Source organism: Hippocampus bargibanti, linkage group LG07 (assembly GCF_051943395.1).
Source record: "Hippocampus bargibanti isolate YZ-2025 linkage group LG07, ASM5194339v1, whole genome shotgun sequence".
Lineage (NCBI taxonomy): Eukaryota > Metazoa > Chordata > Actinopteri > Syngnathiformes > Syngnathidae > Hippocampus > Hippocampus bargibanti.
The window spans coordinates 23,670,968-23,692,998 of NC_142740.1; the positions used below are offsets into that span (position 1 = coordinate 23,670,968).

Genomic DNA, 22,031 nt, shown 5'->3' on the forward strand with positions numbered 1-22,031 from the left:
CATAAATTACAATAATCTTCACAATATTTCTCAATAAATATTATGAGTAGATCATTTTGACTTGGTCATTTCAAAAGTAGCTCCCTTGCTGAAATAAGTGTGAGCACCCCTGTATAGAGGATATCTCTCTTTTTTGTGATTCGCCAGAAATCGAAAAAAGGGCTAATCTACCCGTGGCGCATTGCATTATTTACATCGAACATGGAGGATGGTTTCAATATGGAGCGTAAGAACATGAGTAAAACTCTAAAAGACATTCAAAAAGAGGCAGCAAACAAACATTCTTGTTTCTAAGGAACAATCGAATAAGTTTGTGGAGGATAGTGACAATTCGTTGCAGCAAACTTCTGTTAATGAACATAGAGGATGGTTGCAATATGGAGCATGAGAACATGAGTAAAACTCTAAAAGACATTAAAAAGAGGCAGCAAACATATTCTTGTTTTTAAGGAACAAACGAATAAGTCTGTGGAGGGTAGTGACAATTCGTCGCAGCAAACTGCTGTTAATGATCCTAATTTAGTGGTGCCTGCGAATGATTTCAGAGCTGTTGCAGCACATTGGAAATCTTCAGAGCAAAGAAATGTTTATAATAATACATTTCATTTATAAGCGCCTTTCAACTCTCAGGGTCACTTTACAGTCACGGGATAAGTTTTGCAGTGGGTGAGCAGTGGCAGCCACACGTGCCAGTGTTCACTCGACCCGGAAGTAACTCCAATAGATAGAAAGCTTGCTTTAAGTAGACATTAGTAAGAAATATTGTTCCAAGTGTGTTCTGTCTTCTCTGTAATACCACACAATATCAAAATAGCACATTATTGTGTAGTAACTAAAGAAAATGTAAAATGTTTATATTATACATGTAGAAATTATTTAGCTTGAATTAAAATTGTTTCATCTCATCTCATTTTCCGTACCGCTTATTCCTCATTAGGGTCGTGGGGGTTAGATAAACACTCCTTACTCAAATAATGTTTTTTCATTTGCAATTTAGAAATATCCTTCTCCAATGAATGTATTTTGATTTATTTCAAACAGTTTTATATACTTCGGCAATCTACTTAAACCTACCCCCATCTATTTTAGATTTTGAACCCTTTATCACACATAGGGCGGCAGCTGGACCCCTTGACTCAACTGCTGTGTAAAGGAATGGTGATACCCGTTCTTCAAAACCAAAACAAGTCAAGGCCTACGCCGATTCTTTCAATGCGATCTGGTTCACGACCATTCCAGAGGGCAACTCACTTGTCAGCAGTGAGCCATTTTACAGTGGAAGAACGAATCGAAATATCTGAGCTAGCTTTTGATCACACTTGTCACGTTACTAAAAAGCAGTTGCTAACGAAGATATTAGCATTGAGGATCGACTACGAGCGACAACATAGTCCGGGAAAACAGAAAACAATCCCGCTGAAGTTTCCGCTTTAAAAGTGTATCCTGCATTTTATATCCGAACTGGTGTGGTTATATGTGGATTACGTTTCACAGTACCGTAGTATTGCTGTATACGACTTCAACAGAGGTAAGCTCCCATTTGGCTCTGCTGTCCGGGAAATTAAAGGGGGAATAAAACATCACACGACCATACGTCGATTGAATCAAAAAGACATCTATGCATGTGAACACGGCGGTGCAAATGAATCGTTACCTCCTGCAGCGGAGTGTTGCCTCTTTTGTATTTTTCAGTCTGCTATGTGTCGTTTTCTACAAATTTCATGGCCCGAGCTTCTTCTAGCATTAAGCAAGCTAAAGCTATTTAGGTCTGCCCACCTCAGATATTACACCGTACAATTGGCCGATGACAGTTAAGAATTGCAGGTTCATCAGAAACGCGATGATACGATTGGCTTGTTGGGTCACAGACAGGTTAAGAAGCCAATGAAAACCGCCTTCCCTTTACTACGAAACGTAGCTCGCTTGCCTTTAAGGGCAAGCACGTACACAGCCGATACGTGCAAAAGTTAACGACAACGAATACACGTTCATGTTAAATTTCGATGGACTGACATTATACAATTTTGAAAATGTTAACCTCAACAAAGATCAGCTGCCAGGTGGTGGATATTCAAACGTCTGTAATTCATGTTAAATTACAGAAAGAAGGCAAGTCAAGAATTACACAAATATATTTAAGATGCTACTGTGCCATGATTATTGTTCGTAGTTTAAAAAAAGGCCATGTCCACAAAAGGGACAAATGATCGGACAGTAATATAATCGATAACATGCAGAAAGAGAAAAAAGGACAAGAGACTGGACAAAATCACAAGTAAATTTAGGTTTTACACATAACTCAGAATGTTTCTGTAGAAATAATGTTAAATGTATGATCGTATCAGGGCAAAACACCCTGTTAAACAGGCTGACAAAAAACTGGGCCCAAAAAATAAAAATAACAGATAAAGCACAAATTTAAAATTGCCAAGTCAAACAACGTCTGATAGTTTAATGTGTACATCAAAATGAATGTCATAAAATTACCGTTCTTGTAATTGAAACAATAAAAGCAAATTTTCAGGAGATCGCTTTAAGATGTCACACATGCTCTTCAAGAACAAAAAACACACAAAACAAATGTCTGACACTTCTTTCTCAGTGGAGTTATCAAATATTAGTAAAAAGACCAAAAACTGTAAGTCACATTTCATGGTTGCAAGGTCATAAAGGATACAGGTAGCAAGAAACAAAAAAAAAAAAATCAGCATGACAAGCACATCACTGAATAACCATCATGGAAGACAGGAGCACTGAAGTCCAAAAGAATGATAGATTCATACATCATAATATATTAGGAAAAGCGAATTCTTTGTTACCCCCAAATGACAATTGCCCATACACTTTGCATTGTTTCTACCATGGCTGACTCATAGAAGCTCAAAATCATCGGCCATTGCTATAACCTGGGAAAAATTGATTAAGGACGTCTTGCAGAGACTTGTTGACAGCCATGGAGTAGTTTTTGCCCAAGTCATGTCTACATGCTGGGCAGGTGTAAACATCTGCCCTGAAGGAACGCTGAAGGCATTCCTGAATGTTAAAAAAGAATCCATTATCAGGTTAGCTATTCGTTCATAACACACACACATACACGGACGCATGCACACTCACACACACACACACACACACACACACACACACACACACACATTGACATTGTATTTTACCTTGCAGACATTGTGATGGCACTCAGTAGTGATGGGCCGATACACTACTTCTTGGCAGCAAATGCAGAGGAAAACCTCTTCAACTTTGCTCAGAAATTTCTGCAAAGGCAAAATATTAGATGTGTAAAAACTTTTTTATTTTGCATTTCTTGCTCCTATTGTCAAAGAAACACCTGAATCTTCACAAATCTTGACCAGTCAGTCACTTTTGCCTTAATATTAATAGATTATTATTATTTTTTTATCCAGACGTGATTTTAGCAGGAACGGACAGCATTGCTCACCGGGCCGAGTGACAGTGACTCCATGGCTTCATCCCACACTTTCTTGTTTTGTGTGTCATTCTTAATGAGATCCTTCTGCTCTCCAGACAGCTTGTAAACCTCAACTTTCACCTTCTTGGGACTCTTGGCTGGTGAATTCTTGGTGGATTCTGTCATGGTGAATAGAACAGTGCTAAATATTATTAAATAACTAATAAATGAAATGGCACAGAAGATACTGGAATTTTCTTCAAAACTGTTATCAAAGAAAGAAAGAAAAGAATTATTTCCCTGATTTGTAAAATCTTTTTTTTTTTTTTTTTCAAATTGATGCTTTTGTATAAAATTGTGCTTTAGCCAGTTGTCATTGAATAACATTTACATCGTCGACCCAACTTTGTGTATCATAATTTCAGGACAGTTAAATGCACCTGATTAAAAGCTGCAACAACTAAATTGACCCATAAAAAATATTCGTACAGACAATAGGAGGTGAGACAGTTTAGTGGTCCACTGTGACAGGTTTGGTACTTTCATTGGTTATCTCTGATGAGACTGTGTGTAAATCTACTGACCGCTTGTAGCTCGTCAGTAAAAAACTCAAATAAACCGGATCACAATAAAGGCGACAGGGTTCGGTGTGGAAAAAAGCATGGGTTTTTTTTACATATTCTGTGACTGTAAAATGTCCTTGAGAGTTTTGAAAGCCACTTATAAATGAGATGTATTATTGTTTATTATTATACCGTAAAATACAGAAATGTTCCAAAGTTTTGCCTGCAGTTTTCGCTTGGCACCATACATCACTGATTAATAAAATAAGAAGAAAAAGAAGAATTTATACCAATGCTCTGGGACTCTCTCTTTCTCTTTGCCTTGCTGGGTGTCTCCTCCTCTTCCACTTCGTCTTTGTTCTCTTTTTCCTTCTGATAACCCGCTGGATACTGTCAGAAGATCAAGTGAATTCAACATTGATGCAAGGAAGATAGCAGTCTCACAAACTCAAAAATTGCAGACAATTTTTTAAAACTCATCGTATACACACACACACACACACACACACACACACACACACACACACACACACACACACACACACACACACACACACACACACACACACACACACACACACACACACACACACACACACACACACACACACACACACACACACGTCTGAAAATATATTTTAATGCGAGGAACATTACCTGCAATGCAAGACCAAGTTTCTTGATGCGTTCTTTGCCATCTCTGGTCCATGGTGCTGGCTCATCATCATCCCGCTTCAGGAGATAGCGCCAAACCAAGAAGCCAGATTTGCCTTTAGCGGGCCAGTACTTCACTATCTAAAGTGAATGACAAATCACTACAATGGAAGTTTGTGAAATAACTGCGAGATGGTTTATAAATTCCAACTTTACTTTGTATATCCCATCATATCTGTTTCCCTCCTCTGGGCAGTATTTACTGTGCTTTCGACCTTTCCAGCTGCGTACCACTCGAACTGGCTTGCCATCCTTCCAGTTCTTTGCCTGTGCACCATTTTTGGCATTCACTGGAACATTGCAGTTGAGAGCAAGTGCACTGGAGAGGACCATAGCGAATGACAATTTGCGGAATAAAATTAGAAATTCAACAGACTGAGATTTCGCTGATATATGGTTGAGCATAAATCAAACGTACCGGTTCATGTTAGTCAGTGTCTGATCACATGATTGCTCAGCAGTCCTCTTATTCCCTGACAGATCTCGACCCCCAGAACCGGTGTAAGTAAACTCATTCCCATCATCCTACAATACAATAACAAAATATACAGAGTGATTGCCCACTTGACAACTCAATTTGCTGCCAGCCTTGTAAAATGGTTCAATATTACTGCTAATTTGGAATCACATCTGTCAAAAGAAAATAACATACCACATCATCTTCATAGCCTCCTGCCAAGACCAGAGAGTAGGCCCCATCATTGTTTCTGCCGTGGATCCCAGCTACGTGTGGCCTGTGTACGCCAGACTCACTCACCTGGAATCAACAAAACTACACTGACAACCACTGCAAAAACGGCAAAAACACTCAACGGTGAAAGTGTCTGACGAATAATACCAGGGCCGATTTTATTCAGTATTTTTTATTGCCCAAGCACACCAAAGGATGCAGGCTTGATGGACTTACCTGGACTCTAAACTTCCACAATGAGCCAACGGGAACACCGGGGATAGGGCCATAGTGGTTTGATGGGACAATGGTACACTGCTTGGTTCGCCCGACACAGGCCATTCCCTATGGAGGATACAATTAACAATCTATCACACGAATCTTTGTATTCCAATTTACACTAATTGTCTTGGAGTCTGAAACTTGAAATACCTAAAAGGCCATTTTCCACATTAGCTACAACAGAGTGAGAGAGAAATTTTTATAAGTATTCTTACTCTGTGATAAATGGTTTGGATCAACATAGATCTGATATCCTGGCAGCAATCGACAAAAGACCCACAACGCCCTTCCTCTCAGTCTCTATTTTTAATTTTTACGGCAATCAGGCAATTTCCTTCGCCGCTTCGGATCCAAACATCTCATTTACAATGACTTTGCAGGCGTGAAGTATGAGGACTTTTCTTTTAAATTAGCCACACATTCAGCGACATGGTAACGTGTTTTTTTTTTGTGGGGAAAAAATGCTCCTGGCTGGCTCGCCAATAAAGAGTTTGATGTTTCTCTTTATTTGTAAGTAGGTTCATTGTCAGATCTCCCAGGTAGGTGACGCGCAGAGCTTGATCGTGGCGTGGAGTCGAGCAAGACGTGTTGTGATGTCCGTCCGGGTCTTTGCAAGTCTCTTTGAGTCTGTGAGTCCGAGATGAGTCTGATCCTCTCTGTCCCACGACAGCTGCTTTTATACCATTTTTAAGCGTGTGATATGCGTCAGGGTGAGACGCACATCAAGGAGATTCAAGGAATTGAAAGACATTAAAGCTGCGGTGCGCACCGGTGACGCCACATGCTACCTTCTTGACTGCATTATTCGGCTCCGCTTATTTATGTGAGTCAGCCTTTTCCTACATGAAGATCATTAAGTCCAAATACCGCGCCACCATGAATGATGAACATTTATTTGGAAATGTGCTTGAGGCTGTCAGCAGCTACTGTCCGGACTATGCATCCCTGGCTGATTCAATTCAGTGCAAGTCATCAAAGTAAACTCAGGTAATTACAAAAAATGTTAATAGTTATTTATGATGTTATGTATATGTAGTTATTATGTGTGTTGTGCAATATTGGCTTATTCAGTTATGCAAGGTACATCAACATACATTGTACATACAAAGAATCCTTAAAACATTTGAAAATAATTATGTTTTGCATTTTTGTCGTGGGTAGATCATTTTGACTTGGTTGTTTTTATAAGTAGCTCGTATGCTGAAAAAGTGTGAGCACCCCTGGTGTACAGGAATCCAAATTGGATAATTTTTCATGGCACACCTGACAATATCTCACACTGTTTAATAAACACTGGTTTAGAGAATAAAAACAATTGAATAACAATTCAACATCACACAATAAATATTGTATACTGTCCTCACCAACCTTTTTTAAACTAATCAAGCACCACTCATCCTGTTTATTGTCTAAGCAGATGCTAGAGTATAATCTGCTGTATTTTGTATTCCTGGAACAACGAGTTGACAGATGACATGAGGATTGAGACTGTTAGTCATGTTAAGAATTTCCAGATCAAGTTGCTGAGCATGTCTTTTGGTTTGGTTGATTACGTTGAAGGATGGACATCCATATTTTTGCAAGTGACCATGCTACCGGACTCATTGTTAGTTACATATTTCCACAAGTTTGTCTTAACCACTGGTTACTTTCAAATGTTTCGGTTACAACAGGTCTGGCAATTAATCAACAAACTGCCATTGCTAAGTGTATTTTTATTTTTATTGAATTTTTATTTTGTTATGCTTAGAATATCTTGTTTTCTATCCTTTCACTCCCACCCCAACCCCATCCCTCTTCAATTGCTGCTGTGGACTGCAAATTTCCCCATTGCGGGACGAATAAAGGTATTCTGATTCTGAGCCGCTCACCCGCAGAAAAAATATCCTGTGACTGTGAAGTGTTCTTGAGAGTTTTGAAAGGTGCTTATAAATGAAATGTATTATTATTATTATTATTATTATTATTATTATTATTATTATTATGTAATTGCTTTAAACCCGAGTAGCAAATGTTTATGTTTCAAGAATTAGAAACAGATTGAAATTACTGACTCACCTTGCCCCAATCCCTCTGGCTGGAAGAGCTGGCTGAAGCCATTTTAGCTTTCTTCTTACTCGCTTTCAGCTTCTCTCCAGCACGGACAACCTCATTGGAGTCATTGCGGCAATTGGGGCAATACCTGTTTGAGCCAAATAACAAATGTTAAAATATGATTCAAATTCAAGAAATGACTGAACATCGAAGCATACTGACCAATCTTCATCCTCTGGGATGGCGGTGAGCGGTGGGTTCAGGCAGTACGTGTGATAGGCCAGGTCACATTCATCACACAGAAGCTGTTTGTCAGGATCCTGCTTGATGCCGCAAATGTTACAGTTACACCAGCGGCAGATTTTATCCGGGTCATCCTTGCATTGCTTGCACTCAGGTCCATTTGATCCTGTATACCCAAATGACAAATCTTACGCGGCAGTCTCCATTACCGAATAGAAAATAATTTATCATGTCATAATACTGATGATTAATGAGTTACATGCTGCAAATTAAACCAAAACCAAGCCTTACTTTTTAGTGGGCTTTCAGATTGAGTCGGCATGTCACTTTGTGAACCAGGCTCCTCAATTTTGTAAATTTCAGTGACAAACATAACTCTGCAATCATTGAGAGAGTCCCCTGCATCTCTAAAAAAAAAAGGTAAAAAACAATAATGGTCTCCGTTTTTCTGCAACGAAGCAGTGCAACAAATAAACTTAGTAACTAGTAGAAAGACAAGCAATAAAATGTAGGTTATCCCTAAATCCACTCTGGTATTTTCCCTGGGAGGAATGAAGTACATTTACCAAATGTATCTATTCACCATTGATCATATCAAACAGTAACAACAATGTGTGATTGAAAAACTCGGCTATAGAAGCTCACATTTCACAACAATGAACTTACCCAAGAATAATCTTTGCATAAATCTCTCGCAGGGTACGTGTCTCCCTTTTCCTCTGGATCTCAGCATCATACCAGTAGCCCCGCTCCTTGGGATCATCTGGGTTGTAGTTGAGCATAACAATCATACCAGGCTCCAACTGGTGCCACTGGTAAACAGTCCGGGCCCTCGGGCGAACATCCTTCGCCAGAAGAGGGATCACACCGTTCTCTGGATAACTGATAGAAAATATTCACTTGTCATCCTAACAGTTCATCAACACTCATGGATGTTCCTTTCAGATAAACACATTTTAAAGTCATTCACATACGATGGTTCAGAGAAGGGGATGTGGGGTTTATTGCAAGATACAATATGTCAGAGTTTATGTAATGAAATACAAAAGGTGGCCATAAGTATTTTAGGTAAGGGAAATTAGTTTCTATTTGAGTGTTGACATGGCAACTTTTACTCCAGCATCGCACCAGGGCTGCCCCCTGAGAGCGTACACATGTACAAAGTTATACCAGTGTAGCCCCTGAAAACAGCTTAAACCGGAGCAAATTTAACCCTGCTCAGTCGGTCGTTTAAAAATTTACTCTGGAGTAAAGACTCATTTGCGGCGTAGCACCAATATAAAATGGGATGTTTGAACGCAACAGCTGGAGACTCGATATGCACAAGAAGTTGTATGCATGTGTTATTTCGGGCTCTGTTGTACGTCAACCATCTTTCTGTTCTCTCTCTCATTTTTCTTCATATTTTCAATATGTCACAGACATGGCAGAGAAAGTGAAGTATGCTTTATTTTGTTGTTTCCGTATATTCCTATCGTATTGCACAGTTGCATTCACTGTTGTGTGAACACAAGCGGGGTTGCACCAGGGCTAACACGCTTCTCTTGAGCAGCTTTATACGTTTGAACACTTTACAAAATGTACACTGATGTAATATATATCTAAACAATATACATCAGTGCAGCACAGATGCAACTGCGTGCCATGTGAACACCCCTAATTTTGATTTTATCCAACCAAGTGCTCAAGATCAAATTTCAAGCAATCGGTTTCACTTTTCATGTTTAAACTTACTCATCATATTTCACGTGGTACAATATATCCTCTTGTTCATGCTCAAGATCAACTACATCCACTTTGGGAGTCTTGGGACTCCTGGTGACATTCACAATCTGGGCCTCAAACCAAGCCCCCATATTCAAGTCCCTTGCATCCACCATTTCATTGACCTGAATAAATATGCACAAAACAAATAAAGAGGTTTAGTAATGAAGTCCAAACCAAGATTTAGGATTGCAATGATCTGTAGGGGTAAAGCACATTGTCACAGCTATGATACAAAAACAAATGTATTGTATTACATTGCAGGTGGGAGTTGTAAAAAAATCAATTAGTGTCTTGAAGCAATGCAAGTAAGATTCAGAGGCACAGAGTCAGGAAGTTGCAGATGTCTTTTCCTCATCTATCTACCTATAGCCATCCACCCAGATCCATCCGTCCATGATCCAAACCGCTTAATCCTGACTTGGGTCGCTGGGCGTGCTGTAGCCTATCCCAGCTATCTTCGTGCACTAGGCAGGGTTTACCCTGAACTGGTTACCAGCCAATCGCAGGGCACACAGAAACGAACAACCATTCGTGCCTCGGGACAAATTTAGAGTGTTCAATCAGCCCGCCATGCATGTTTTTTGAATGTGGGAGGAAACTGGAGGACGCGAAAGCCCACGCAGGCTCCGAAAGAACGTGCAAACTTCACACAGGGAGACCGGAGCTGTATATTGTGTGTGCTGCAAATAGACTGGCGAGTGTATTAACGTACAGCCAAACCATGGTTAGCATTTCTGCTTTTTGGCTCCATTGCCCTGCTGTGCCTCATGAAAAAAAAACTATGTAGTTGCACATACCAAAACGAACCAAAACAATCAAGCTAAACCATTTTTTTTAAGCCATCCACGCATGTGTGGTCCAACCACACATGCGTGCAACGACAGCAAGCAAATTGAGGGAAGAAACGGAGGAAGTTGATGTTGATTAAGTAATTAAGCAAACAGACACAAATATTTGCTGTCTGAAAAAAGCCACTTTTTTTCCAAATCAAACCATATGTCAAGATAGCAATTAATATGGGCCTTGTTCCAAGTAACACAACAATAACATTTTCATTTGAAACTTAAAACTTACCTTGTAAAATCCAAATCCGGGTTCCAAGACCTGTGAGGGGTTTACTTGTACAGAGGTACCAGCGGTCTGAACCTCCATCTCACCATGTGTCGAGCTCTTGTCAGACTCACTCTGGGATGACCCGCAGCCAGAATCGGAGTCAGAAAGCTCTGCTTCTTTGTCTTTGTTTTTGGTCATTTCAACACATGGCATCTTCTGTCTAATAAGTAACTGCACAATGTCATTAAGGCCCACGTTGTAGTCAAATATTGTGTGTCCATCCACCATCTAATGAAGAGAATTCAGGACATGGTGGCACATTGTTCACAAATGCTAATCCAGTACAGACTCGCAATGTATGCAGGCGTCGAAAACATTCCTTCATTTCCACCTTACCTGCTTGCCACGGTAGAACAGCCTCTGTCTCTCCGGCTCCACCTTAAATAGCTCAGAAATCTTCAGGCGCAGCTCGTCCACTTTGGTAAGTTTGGAGAGTGAATCGACCCTGTGGGTCACTTTGCCATCCATCGTTCGCACTTGAATCCACATTGCAGCTGCCCTGCATTGAGATTGACTGTAGATGAGCTCAGAAATAGAATTTCCCCCAAAACACCTCAACATTTATCGAAACACAAGTTAAGATAATACATATTGAATTAGCTTCAACAAATCTACAGCATCCACAACAGTGAAGCACTGCAACATTTGATTACATCAGTTGCTGTAACGTGGATTTTTTGAAGTTTCGCACTACGGCAAGAATAGCACACGGTGAATATCCGCTTCATCTCCCCAACATCTGTTTCATTCTTTTTTTTTTTCAGAAAAACAAAAAAAATTACTGATGATCCTTGTTTTAAATTTGTAACAACATGATTGTTCACATGACTTTTGAAGTCATAAAATGTCACAACTTTCTTAATCCTTAACATCGTGAAGAGATGTGAACACCATTTAGTCCTTTTATTTCAGCTCTTTCGGACATGGGTCTTGCGGGGGAGAAAAGATTTCCATTGGAGCCAGCCATCGGAATGTTGTCTCCAATCAAGACACGCGCTGTCCTGGACCACTTTACTAAATTGAACAACATACAGTACATGGCGGTGATGTGATAAAAAAATGAAGTGCCATTCGTGCACATAACAAAGGAGGGAACAACCTAATTTGAATACAGTGCGGGAAACTGCTGAGACCACGCCTGGTTCTTTTAAAAATTAGCACATCCGGACGCGAGGGAGTGCTCGCAAACAATGTGGCGTCGCCTTGACAATGAAACGTACCGAACGATTCCCATCTATGCCGATAAAAACTATTTAGTACAATAATCAAGTGAGCGCTGTTTATGTAAAACACATCGCAAGATGTTTGTGGTGCACTTGGCACCATTATTGCCTGTTAAAGTGACTTATTTGTTTCGTTTTAGCTATAATCATAGATGCGGTGATCCAGTAAATTGCATGACAAGTTTTAATCGTGTGTAACCTTAAGCACCACAAGAAAGCAAATTGCCATAGCAAAAGGATATTCGCCCACACTCATTCTTAGGCTTAACTTTACAACAAAATTAAGAGCACCACGATTTGAGGGAATGTTGCAACCAATAAACAGTTGCTTTAGTTTTACGGTTAGACAAAAAGCCGAAGCACGCGAGTGAAAACTAGTCCGAATTGTCAGACTGATCCGCCGGAGAAAGTGATTGTGATTAAAAAAAAACGCTAAAAGTAACGAGGTATGACAAGTTAGCTAACGTTTGTACGCACGGCACAGACTTCGTTATCGACAACAAATTCAAAAGTAGTAATCTATAGGTAACAAGAGCATACCTGTTTGTCGACGTAAAAAAAGGTAAACAGGTGAACTTGTTTGTTTAAGTTCCGTAACTTCTTAACAGCTCCAACAAGTCTAACTCTTAAGATTGTTGGCTTCCTTTCAATGAGTAATTCTTCAAGACTTTGATATCCCGCCTGATTTCACACACGTTGGTCATTATTGGCCTCTTGGCTCACATTTTCTCCATTTCATTGGTTAAAAGCAACGTCAATCATCATAGTAAACGGCGCTCAGTTTCAGCGCGCGAAACTACATTCTCGTGGGTGCAGCTGGCTTCCAAGCATTTATCGCGAGATGATGTCGTGCCCTCAATCTTCCATAGGAAATGGTTTGCTCTGCTTGTGATGAACATCATGGCGGCCTGCTTATTGAGGTGTTCAAAGCCTACGCTAAGCCTACATTCCGCGTTATTGCGGTGTCGCTTCACCGTTAAGCAAAAAATAAAAAAATAAGAATTCGCAAGATTGTACTGATCAGTCAACCCAGAGGGACATTTCTGCACTATAACATTTATGTCAAGCGGTCGGATGCCTGACTGTTTTATTTAACATAAATCGTTCCTTATTTTTGTGTGATGTCGAATCTCACGAGAGCAACTTTAATTTGAGTCACCAAATGATAACGTCAAACAGTGACCACAAATAGACAATGTCCTGAAGTGAATGACCAGTGTTCAGTTACTGTACACGGAGCGTATGGTAACATAAGCACCAAGTCCAGCCCCTACACCGAGTTTAACGCATTAAAATGGTATACACAGAGATGATTCAGCATTCGAAAATACAACATGTCAAATAAAGTCACACTTTATTCGAATTTACGTAACATAAAACTCAGGTTGCAAATTCAAAAAAAAAATGAAGCCGAAAAAAACAAATGTAAATACAATTGTTTACCTATTTTTTTATGCTTTTATGTACCTTCCATTCATAAATCCCTGATGGTAAGGCAATTTTTCAATCAAAATAATGTAGTTCTGAAGCTTATTGTTATGGTAAATATAATACAGTACACAATCATCAAAGTAACTGAGTATACTGTGGCAGGAAGCCTTTAATTTCTCCTCAGAATCCATATTTCCGATATAACATTTCGATAACACACATCGACAAATGTGGAGTTTTGAACTAAAATTAATGTTGCAAAACTGCCCCTTTAATTTAGATTATAAAATTCCATGTGAGTTTTACCAAAATGATCAAGATTGTTCTTAAATATTGAGAAATATATAAACTGTTTTTACTCATCGGTGTTGAGCGCTGTATGTTCATTTGTTCACATCGTTAGCAAATGGAGGTGACATGAAGTAAAATGGCTTATCATCTTAAACTTTTGGTTCAAAAATAATCAATGGACATACTGGTAAATATATGTTTGTCTATTTACAGGTTCTGCAGTTCTGAATTTAGGATGATTGTGAAGCGTAAAGGCGATACTGGAACTCAAAGAGGTCAGAATATGTATTCTGTAGTTTAAATTAAGAATTCATTCCGATTGATCAAAGGCCTTGACAGAGCGGCCTAGCTGGAACAGAGCAGCACTCTGAGCTTAGGGAGGATGACAGAAAATGGACACGGCAGGCCAAGTCATCAAGAAAATCTTTTTGCATCTTTGTTATTGCTTGAGAGAGCACATCGGGCAATGAGTGCATGTTGAGAAGCATTAAGTCCAGTTTGCCCTCCAAGGCCACAATTCTCCTGTCCAACTCCTCACTTCGATGCTGCAGGTCAGACACCAGATCGTACATCATGTTCTGAGTCTGGAGAGAGTGGAAAATGTGGACATGTAACCCTTTACTGATCATGAAGCCATACAAGCAAACTTACAGCAGCATTAAAAGCGGCCTTGTGATGGGAAAGTACATTTGTATATCGTTTGTGTTTAAGCATTTAGTTGTTAAACTGATAAATTAGCCAGATGTGGCAAAGTGCATGTGACATTCATGTGCAGCCTGAAGCAGAGGGTGAAAACGACATCGCAACTAAAATGTAAGCATGACTGCACTGAGTTTAGTTGGATGCAGAGTAACGTTAGCTACAGCTAGCTTCTGATAATAAGCATCACTTCATTGATTACCCAGTGAAGTTGTCGATGTGGTCAGCACAGCTGGCAACTGGTAGAGATTGTCCCTATTTTATTTCGGAAATCACTCAACTCTCCATTGTAACTTCCAATATGTTGTCTGTGATGATATTTAAACAAAATAAATAAATTGTGCATCAGATTGCTCAAACACGTTGAAAAAAAACAAAACGCTTGGTTGATAATTGCAATCTACCATGCTTGACAACACGCAGTTAGATGAGGACTCCAGTGACGTAATGCACTACTGCTCACTCCACCTTCTTCACAGACGTCTGAAACCCTATTACATACTGTAATCATCTTTCATGGCTTTGCTGTTTAATGTATTTGTTTTTCTTGTATTATTTTTTTACAGTGCATTGTGTTCTGCATCCTGATTGGCTAAGGGATTAACATCAACACTTTACATGTCTCATCACTGTGCAGCTTGCCAATGGTCAGTTGACAGACTATTGTTTCTTGATCCTTGGTGTACGTAGTTTAATCAAATTAAAATGCATGGCTACAATACTGCTTTCAATTGTAATCAAAATACTTCACATGTCCCCTTAAAATATTTTGAGAAAAGTGAAATGTGTTGTTGGTATGAGTACCTTTGCAAGATCAGCGATGGTGTTGGCCTGGTCAGTTAGTTTCCTTTGCTCCATTTTCACTTTTCGCAGTCTTAAACATGAAAAATAAATATTGTTGTCATAGTTGACACTTCCTGTCATTTATAGTGTGAACACTTGTACATCTCGAAGTTCATAACAAATTTATCGAGACTTATAATTGGTAAAATGAACATTTGATCAATTCAGTGACAACCAATTTACACCAGGGGTGTCCATTACATCGATCGCAATCAACCGGTAGATTGCGGAATCGTCCCAAGTTGATCATGCGGAGTATAGGGATAAAACAAAAAAAAAAGTTATTTTGTTGTATGTGTATGTGGTTGCGCGGTAACGGGTCAATCGCAGGACATTGTTTGATCGAAAAGTTGATCTTCGGTCCAAAACGTTTGGGCACCGCTGATGTAGAAGGACTGAACCTTAGAATCTGTGGTGCGACATGTTTACTCACTGGTGGATAGCTTGCAGGAATTTACGCTGGTGGTAGCGTACCCTCGCTCGATCAACTGTCTTCACCAGCTTGGTGTGTTTGTAAATCAGCCAGGTCTCTCGCAACACATTGGCCGCAGTGTTTTTTACCTGAGGGCAAAAGCAGGACTAAAATGTATTGTTTTTTTTAGATAATTATAGGTGATATTTGCATTGGAAATTAAAACACTCCAGACCTTTTTATATAGCTGAGTATCCATCATGAAGTTGTGGACGTGTTTCTCTGCTCTGGTGAGTTCTGATTTCCTTGCAACCACAGCGACCACCAAAGCTGTGCATCCCGCTCCCTGTAAAAGGAGCAGTACACTTACTTAGGAGCTGTGACTTATTGTTCACAGCATGAGTAGATCCGTGAATACATAATTGACTGACAGGGATAAAAAAAATAAAGATTTCATTTAAAATAAACTTGAGGATGCACAAAACCGGGATAGATGGAGGACATTGATTCGCTGTGGCGACCCCTGAGGGGAAAAGCCGAAAGGAAAAGATTTAAAATAAACTTAAGTTTGAATCTTTCCCAGCCATTTTCGTGAGTGGGCTGCATTTTGAAGGGCAATTACACCATATATTTTCAGAATTATGAATGTGTGCGGATTTGCTAAATAAAAGTGACAACACTTCATTGTGTAGCCCACCCAACAATGGGTCCTCTGCACACACCATCTCTGTATTCAACGTGAAGTTATGGCGCCCGAGTAGGCAGCTGTCAGCAAGTGCTCTGATGAGCCTTGCTTTTTTTGTTGTTTTTGTCTTGTTTTTGTGTTTTCTTTTGTCACTTTGTGTTGTTGTGCGTCGTGTGGAACGGATACGGATTGTTTTTCAGCATTTTTGACCACGACATTCATCAAGGAGGAGACTGCTGAGCGGTTGCACCTTTTCGGCAGCATGAATATGCCAGTACTGTTTTTGAATGGGAGGAATGTCGGTGCCATTCGACTGCTATCGCTGGACACCAAAGGGGCCATTGTGCTTTTTTGCGCCTGTAATGGGCAGCATCTTCACAGCCCCGCTGTGTTCAGTGGAAGGTCGGTGCTGTTGGACAGTCTGCGGCTGGATGGATACATGGCTTGAGGAGCCCGCAATAAGAAGGAAGGAGCGTCAGCGCAGAGCGCCGATGCGTATATGGAACTGTCGCGGGATGGAATTGAAGCTGATTTATGTGGGACAAGAGATGTGAGACAATCTCTTTTCGTCAATGGATGCTTCAGCTGCGTGTTTGCTTTCAACATTTAGTTTGTAGTCGACGTGCACATTCCACCATGATGTCCCTGATCCACTGGTGAATAGACGCTTTGATCCTCTCCTCTTTCATCTGGAACTGCTTTATGTAACAAAGAGGGTACAGAAAGTGCTTAAGAACGAATGACTCTGTGTTTTTGTGTTGTCATGTTATTTGTTATTTAGTTTTTTTTTGTTCTTTTGACTTCAAGACGGCGCCGCGAGAGTGGCTGCCTTTCCAGCAGCTCCTCTGTTTTGCTTCTTCTACTTTCATTTGTTTCATAACTTTGCTGCTGTGAAATGCAAATTTCTCCACTGCGAGACTAATAAAGACAAAGCTAATCCAACGTATCATGAAACACGGGGTGGTGTCTTACATTCGTTGTTGATACAATGAACGCTCAAAACCATCAAGATTGTTTAGGCAGAAATGTGCTGCCTTTGGTCAGAAAGCTTGAATTTCCATTTCTTAATTTTCATCCAGTGTGCGTGTCATGATTTGGTGCTTTTTTGACAGTTTTCAGTGACCTTTGTGGCCTTTTCTGTCTTTAATGGAAGGGTAACAACAATTGCTGCTTCTGGTGAATGATGGTCACGAATCCTACCATGATGCCTGTCATCAGACAGACTCCTTTTCCGCAGTAAGTGTGAGGCACCATATCACCATAGCCGATGGACAAAAAGGTGATGGAGATCAGCCACATTGCTCCTAGAAAGGTGCTGGTCACTTCCTGTGTGTCGTGATACCTTTTGGAACATAGTACCACCTTTTAAGTATACCACCGTATTTAGCGCCATGTACACTGCGTGGGAAAGAAAGCAGGGAGTAAAGGTTTACCTCTCACAGATGCGCACAGTCCATGCTGCAATGATCCAACAGGATACACTGAATACGAGTAGAACAGTACCAGGGCAGATTGTCATCAGAGTCTTCATGACAAAACGAGTGTCAAAGCTGATCTTGTTTAGCGCCCCGATGCTTCGTGAAGAAGCGTCTGTGAAGAGCTTGCTATGAAGGAGCATGACCCGGCCAATCAGGTAGAGGCGCAAAAACATGGGTACAGACAGGATAATGTCGACATCGGCGTCCGCCACTAATGTGGTGTAGTTGAATGCCAGTCGAGTAGTCCAGCTGAACACGTATTGACCTGGGATCGGATGGATGGCACATACAAGAAGCTCCAACACAATGAAGAGAACTCGCTCAAAGGTCATGGCGATCCTCCAGTCATCTGCACCATTGTCCACCATGAAAAGCTGAAGGAAAGAGGTGACTGTTTTTACTCATATACAGTACTGGCATTTCTAAGGTTCCAACAGTAGCAATAAGTCTTTTTTTCTGCACTGTAAAAACATTTGTGAGTCATTTTTGTTGAGTTCATGTCGCCGAGATGAATTTTAGCATTTAATACAACACAATTTATTGCAAAACTAAGATTGTTGTGAGATTGTGAGCGCGGATTGTTATTTCATTTCTGCATGCCCTGCAATTGGCTGGCAACCGCTTCAGGGTGTCCCCCGCTTTGGTGCTTATGTCTGAAGACAGCTGGGATAGGCTCCAGCAGCCCCCACCACCCAATTGAGCATAAAGAGGTTCGGAAAATTATACAGACACACAGACAGACAGATTCCCAATAGAAATAAAAATAGAATTAAATGAAATCAGCAACAGTTAGAAAAATAGCCCACAATAACTCACAATATGTTCATCTAATTACCTGGATTTCCCTTGCATGGTACATGAGAATAAGTCCAAGTAAAATAGCAGTCGAAATGCTGATCAGACCTTTCAGTACATATGAATAGATGGACTCCTGTGAAAGATGACAAATGCATCAACAAAGTTAGGGTAGTTCACACCAAATGTTTCACAAATTAAATTTGATATTTATTTTGGGGTGGGGGATTGAAATACCTTGTTGTAAAATCCTCGAGACAGCTCAGTCTCAATCACCATGACAAGAATCCCAAACATCCCACAGACCAGAGAGTAGTCACTCAGCTGTTTGCGCTTGCCAAAAAGAGCTCTGCGCTGACCTAGTCTAAAGCTGATATCCTTCCTCTGGGGTACGCTAACTTCTTCTCTGGTGGCATTGTCACAAATGGCCTTACTCGAATCCTCTCTGATGACTTTGGAGAAGGCTTCCTCCAAGAGGGTGCTGTGAGAAAGCTGCTGGCCTGATTGGATTTCATTCAAACTGGATCTCACAGTTTCATGGCAGGCCAGTGAACCCACAGCATTTCCATTGCCAAGGACGCCGCTTCGCACGACTTCAGGGGGAATCGCATGCTTTAGTGGCAAAATTTGGGATCCACTGAGATGCTTTGTATTTTTCTGCAAAAGAAAGGACAACCAGTACAGAACGGGGGGTGGGAATATTTTGCATAGTCTAACATTGACTGTCGGGAAGACCCATTTTGGCTGAGAAGTTCTCCTGTAATATGAAAATAGAACTTAATGTGGAAGAACCCATCACGAAAAAAGGCAGACATAACTGAGAAGAACCAGTAAATATTATGTTGGCAAGCTTCTCTGGTCATTTATGTGCGAGTCATTAAACAATATTTCATGACATGCCCAATTCACAAAAAGTTAGGGATGTTGTCTTTGAGGAGAAATTTCAAGGAAATGGATGCAAATTGATGTGTGCATGAAATTGGTAGGCCTTTGCATTAATCAGAATCAAGAAGTGGCTCTCAGTTATACAAAAACGAGGGGCCTACTCCACTAATTCAAAGCTTCAAAATGCAATGAGTTCATACGATGGAAAATAATTGTGCACCTGACTATATATTGTTGTTGTTGCCTCCTCCGATAAGTCTTGATGGTCAAGTGAGCTATACAGACTGGTGGAGAAGGACTGCACGCTGCGGTTCATGGCTGGCATAGAGGACCTCTTGAGGCGAGCTGTCCTGGTCATGGGGTTGGATGAGAGATGGTGACACTGGAGAATGATGGGAGGATCTTTGTGAGGCTTCCAGGTTTCGCCAGCGCCGACTGAGAAACGTGCGTGTTGCTTTTCACAATCCTGAAACATCGCCCTCCGATTGGGCTCACCACTCCCAGCAGGGGGAGAATGTTGGACAAGTATCTTGTTTTTTTCAGCACAATCATTGGCGTACAAAGGGATGTTGAAGTTTGAATTGGCATCTTTGAAATGACTGCAAATTTGATGTTGCAAAAGAGACTTTTGTGCTTGTTGGTTGCTGCCACGAGGCATGAAACTACCCCGTGAATTCTTATTTGCAGGTTTCAGGAGATCCTTTTGGTTTTTTTCCTGTGGAAGAACCTGGTGATCGTCAGAAAAATGGGTGCTCGGAGAGAAAACCTGTGAGTGGGGTGAGGGTGGATGGCTTATTTTGTGCAAGAGACAACCTTGAAGTGAAATGTGATTTGATTGAGGTTGGAAGATAGACGTGTCTGAATGATGCTGATCTGCACTAGGACAGGAACAAACACTTGTGTCATTCTTTGGATGATCCATACCCGTGCCTGGTCTCTGGACTGAGGAGGAATCAGCTCCTTCACCACTGACCTGGCCACAAAGCAGCAGCCACTCCTGATTCTTTATCTGAGAAATGGTCAGGCTTTCCGTTTGCAGCGGTGACATCTGAGCGGAAACTTTTGGGGATGGAATGACTCCATTGTTAGTTTCATGGGCCACTGAAGCAGCACAACAGAGATTTGTCTCCTGTGTTGGTGAAGTCACCTCCATAAGTGCTTCAGAGTATTGTTCAGGCATCCTCTCAGGATTATTGGTCAGGTGTGACTGTCCCCTTGAGGTGGAACCTTCGCGGTCATCACGGAACGCTTGACCTGTCGTGTCGAGGCGTCGGGTGGCATTGTTTGGTTTAACCAGAATCAGCCTCATGCTATCCCTGCACAGCAGATACTATAAACACAGTGGAAATAAAGGACCCATTACATTTATTATACGCACTTATTTCTACTTTTAACTATCACATTATGCAAAAAAGTGTTTTTAATATATATATATATATATATATATATATATATACAGTAAAGTCTCGTTATATCGATATCGGATATATCGATAGTCCCGGTTATATCGATACTATTTCTATGCACGCACGGAGAAAATTACATGCAAACAGGGTCGGATATATCGATAGTCCCGGTTATATCGATATTTTTTCGGACTCCCTTGAATATCGATATAACGAGACTTTACTGTGTGTGTATATATATATATATATATATATTAGAAATCCCACATTTCCTTTTACTATATACATACACATGCATTGTCTGTATGAACATTGGCACAAATAGACACTAGCGGTGGTATGTCATATATGTCAATAATATCCACTCAAAGAGGTATCTACCTTAGTTTCAGTAAAATGTTGAAATCAACTTTGCCATGTACTACACTAATATTGTCTTCAAGAAGAAAAGAAAAATCCTTACCGCTTCGTTTTACCTGTTCTTAAGAGTAGTGCAGAGTGTCCTGCTTGGAAATGCTCCAGAACCAAAGTGTGAAGTGGAAGCGAGGTAGAGAGCCCTTCCTCCTATGTGCACACTTGTGGATGGTACTTTGGAATCGGTCTCCTTTGAAAGTAATGATTAGAATTCAGTGTGAAGAAAGGTAAGGGGCAGCTGGCCTGGTAAAGGGTTGTACATGCAAATGCATGGGAGTGGGCGGTTATGATGCAAACTACAGCGTCCATCAGAGTGGATAGACGATGAAAGTGTAAGATCACAAGTCCAAGCTCAAAGACGTCAGCATTTCCACTGATCAGGAGAAGCACCTTGCTTTCAAAGGGAAGCGGCAAATAAAAGATCAGTTGTGCTTCTCAGCGGTTCAAAGGCCTTTGCCAGATTCTCTTATCTGGTCCGGTACAAGCGTATGGCTGGACAAAAGTGTCCTATTATTAAATCACCTTGTGAATGCATCAGATGTGTGAGAGAAAGGCGGGCTCGCTAAGAGCAAATGTTACCACAAACGCAGCTATTTGCACTGAGCGATAAATCCGAAACTATAACACCAGATATACAGGTGTATGAAATCTTTTCATTT

At 40.6% G+C, this 22,031-nt stretch overlaps 3 protein-coding genes across 10 annotated transcripts in view; all 3 read right to left on the minus strand.

Annotated features, from left to right (window-relative positions):
- kdm4b (lysine (K)-specific demethylase 4B) overlaps positions 1-1,799 on the minus strand; it is a 32,915-nt gene extending 31,116 nt beyond the window's left edge. The window contains exons 1-2 of one of the 5 annotated variants that reach the window (XM_089000127.1): positions 1,655-1,755; positions 1,498-1,549 (exon numbers count right to left, since the gene is read on the minus strand). The gene's annotated coding sequence lies outside the window, so the exon portion shown is untranslated. Of the gene's footprint in view, positions 1-1,497; positions 1,550-1,654 lie in introns of all 5 variants that reach the window. The other 4 variants (XM_089000128.1, XM_089000126.1, XM_089000129.1 and 1 more) reach the window with 4 other exon arrangements.
- A 353-nt stretch (positions 1,800-2,152) lies between these two features.
- Positions 2,153-12,712, minus strand: uhrf1 (ubiquitin-like with PHD and ring finger domains 1). Its single transcript, XM_089000131.1, has 17 exons — positions 12,574-12,712; positions 11,147-11,309; positions 10,772-11,038; positions 9,665-9,819; positions 8,597-8,812; positions 8,222-8,337; positions 7,910-8,096; positions 7,712-7,835; positions 5,609-5,716; positions 5,354-5,458; positions 5,120-5,226; positions 4,858-5,020; positions 4,645-4,782; positions 4,278-4,377; positions 3,455-3,603; positions 3,171-3,269; positions 2,153-3,033 (listed from the first exon to the last, which is right to left on the minus strand). The coding sequence occupies exons 2-17, from the start codon at positions 11,297-11,299 to the stop codon at positions 2,887-2,889; spliced, it is 2,334 nt and encodes a 777-aa protein (XP_088856257.1). The 5' UTR covers positions 11,300-11,309; positions 12,574-12,712; the 3' UTR covers positions 2,153-2,886.
- A 706-nt stretch (positions 12,713-13,418) lies between these two features.
- kcnn1b (potassium intermediate/small conductance calcium-activated channel, subfamily N, member 1b) lies at positions 13,419-21,658 on the minus strand. Of its 4 annotated transcripts, none has more exons than XM_089000501.1 (10): positions 21,435-21,658; positions 19,773-20,882; positions 18,905-19,324; positions 18,708-18,803; positions 17,828-18,246; positions 17,595-17,736; positions 15,945-16,055; positions 15,731-15,876; positions 15,259-15,328; positions 13,419-14,339 (listed from the first exon to the last, which is right to left on the minus strand). In XM_089000501.1, exons 2-10 carry the CDS (start codon positions 20,859-20,861, stop codon positions 14,079-14,081), a joined length of 2,754 nt encoding a protein of 917 aa, XP_088856627.1. In that variant the 5' UTR covers positions 20,862-20,882; positions 21,435-21,658; the 3' UTR covers positions 13,419-14,078. The 4 variants fall into 4 exon arrangements, with proteins under 4 accessions (XP_088856627.1, XP_088856626.1, XP_088856628.1 ...); XM_089000500.1 differs by having other exon boundaries at positions 19,773-20,868; positions 21,422-21,658; XM_089000502.1 differs by having other exon boundaries at positions 15,731-15,858; positions 19,773-20,868; positions 21,422-21,655.
- Between the last annotated feature and the right edge of the window lie 373 nt (positions 21,659-22,031).

Excerpts from the sequence above, each read along its gene's own strand:
- kcnn1b (XM_089000501.1), bottom strand. The coding sequence starts at position 20,861 with ATGAGGCTGATTCTGGTTAAACCAAACAATGCCACCCGACGCCTCGAC. Across the intron at positions 18,247-18,707 it reads ACCATGCAAGGGAAATCCAG|CTTTTCATGGTGGACAATGG; the intron begins GTAATTAGATGA and ends TCTTTCCTTCAG. Across the intron at positions 15,877-15,944 it reads ATACTCAGCTATATAAAAAG|TCCTGCTTTTGCCCTCAGGT; the intron begins GTCTGGAGTGTT and ends AATACATTTTAG.
- uhrf1 (XM_089000131.1), bottom strand. The coding sequence starts at position 11,299 with ATGTGGATTCAAGTGCGAACGATGGATGGCAAAGTGACCCACAGGGTC. Across the intron at positions 7,836-7,909 it reads ATCCCAGAGGATGAAGATTG|GTATTGCCCCAATTGCCGCA; the intron begins GTCAGTATGCTT and ends TGGCTCAAACAG. Across the intron at positions 4,783-4,857 it reads GATATGATGGGATATACAAA|ATAGTGAAGTACTGGCCCGC; the intron begins GTAAAGTTGGAA and ends CATTCACTTTAG.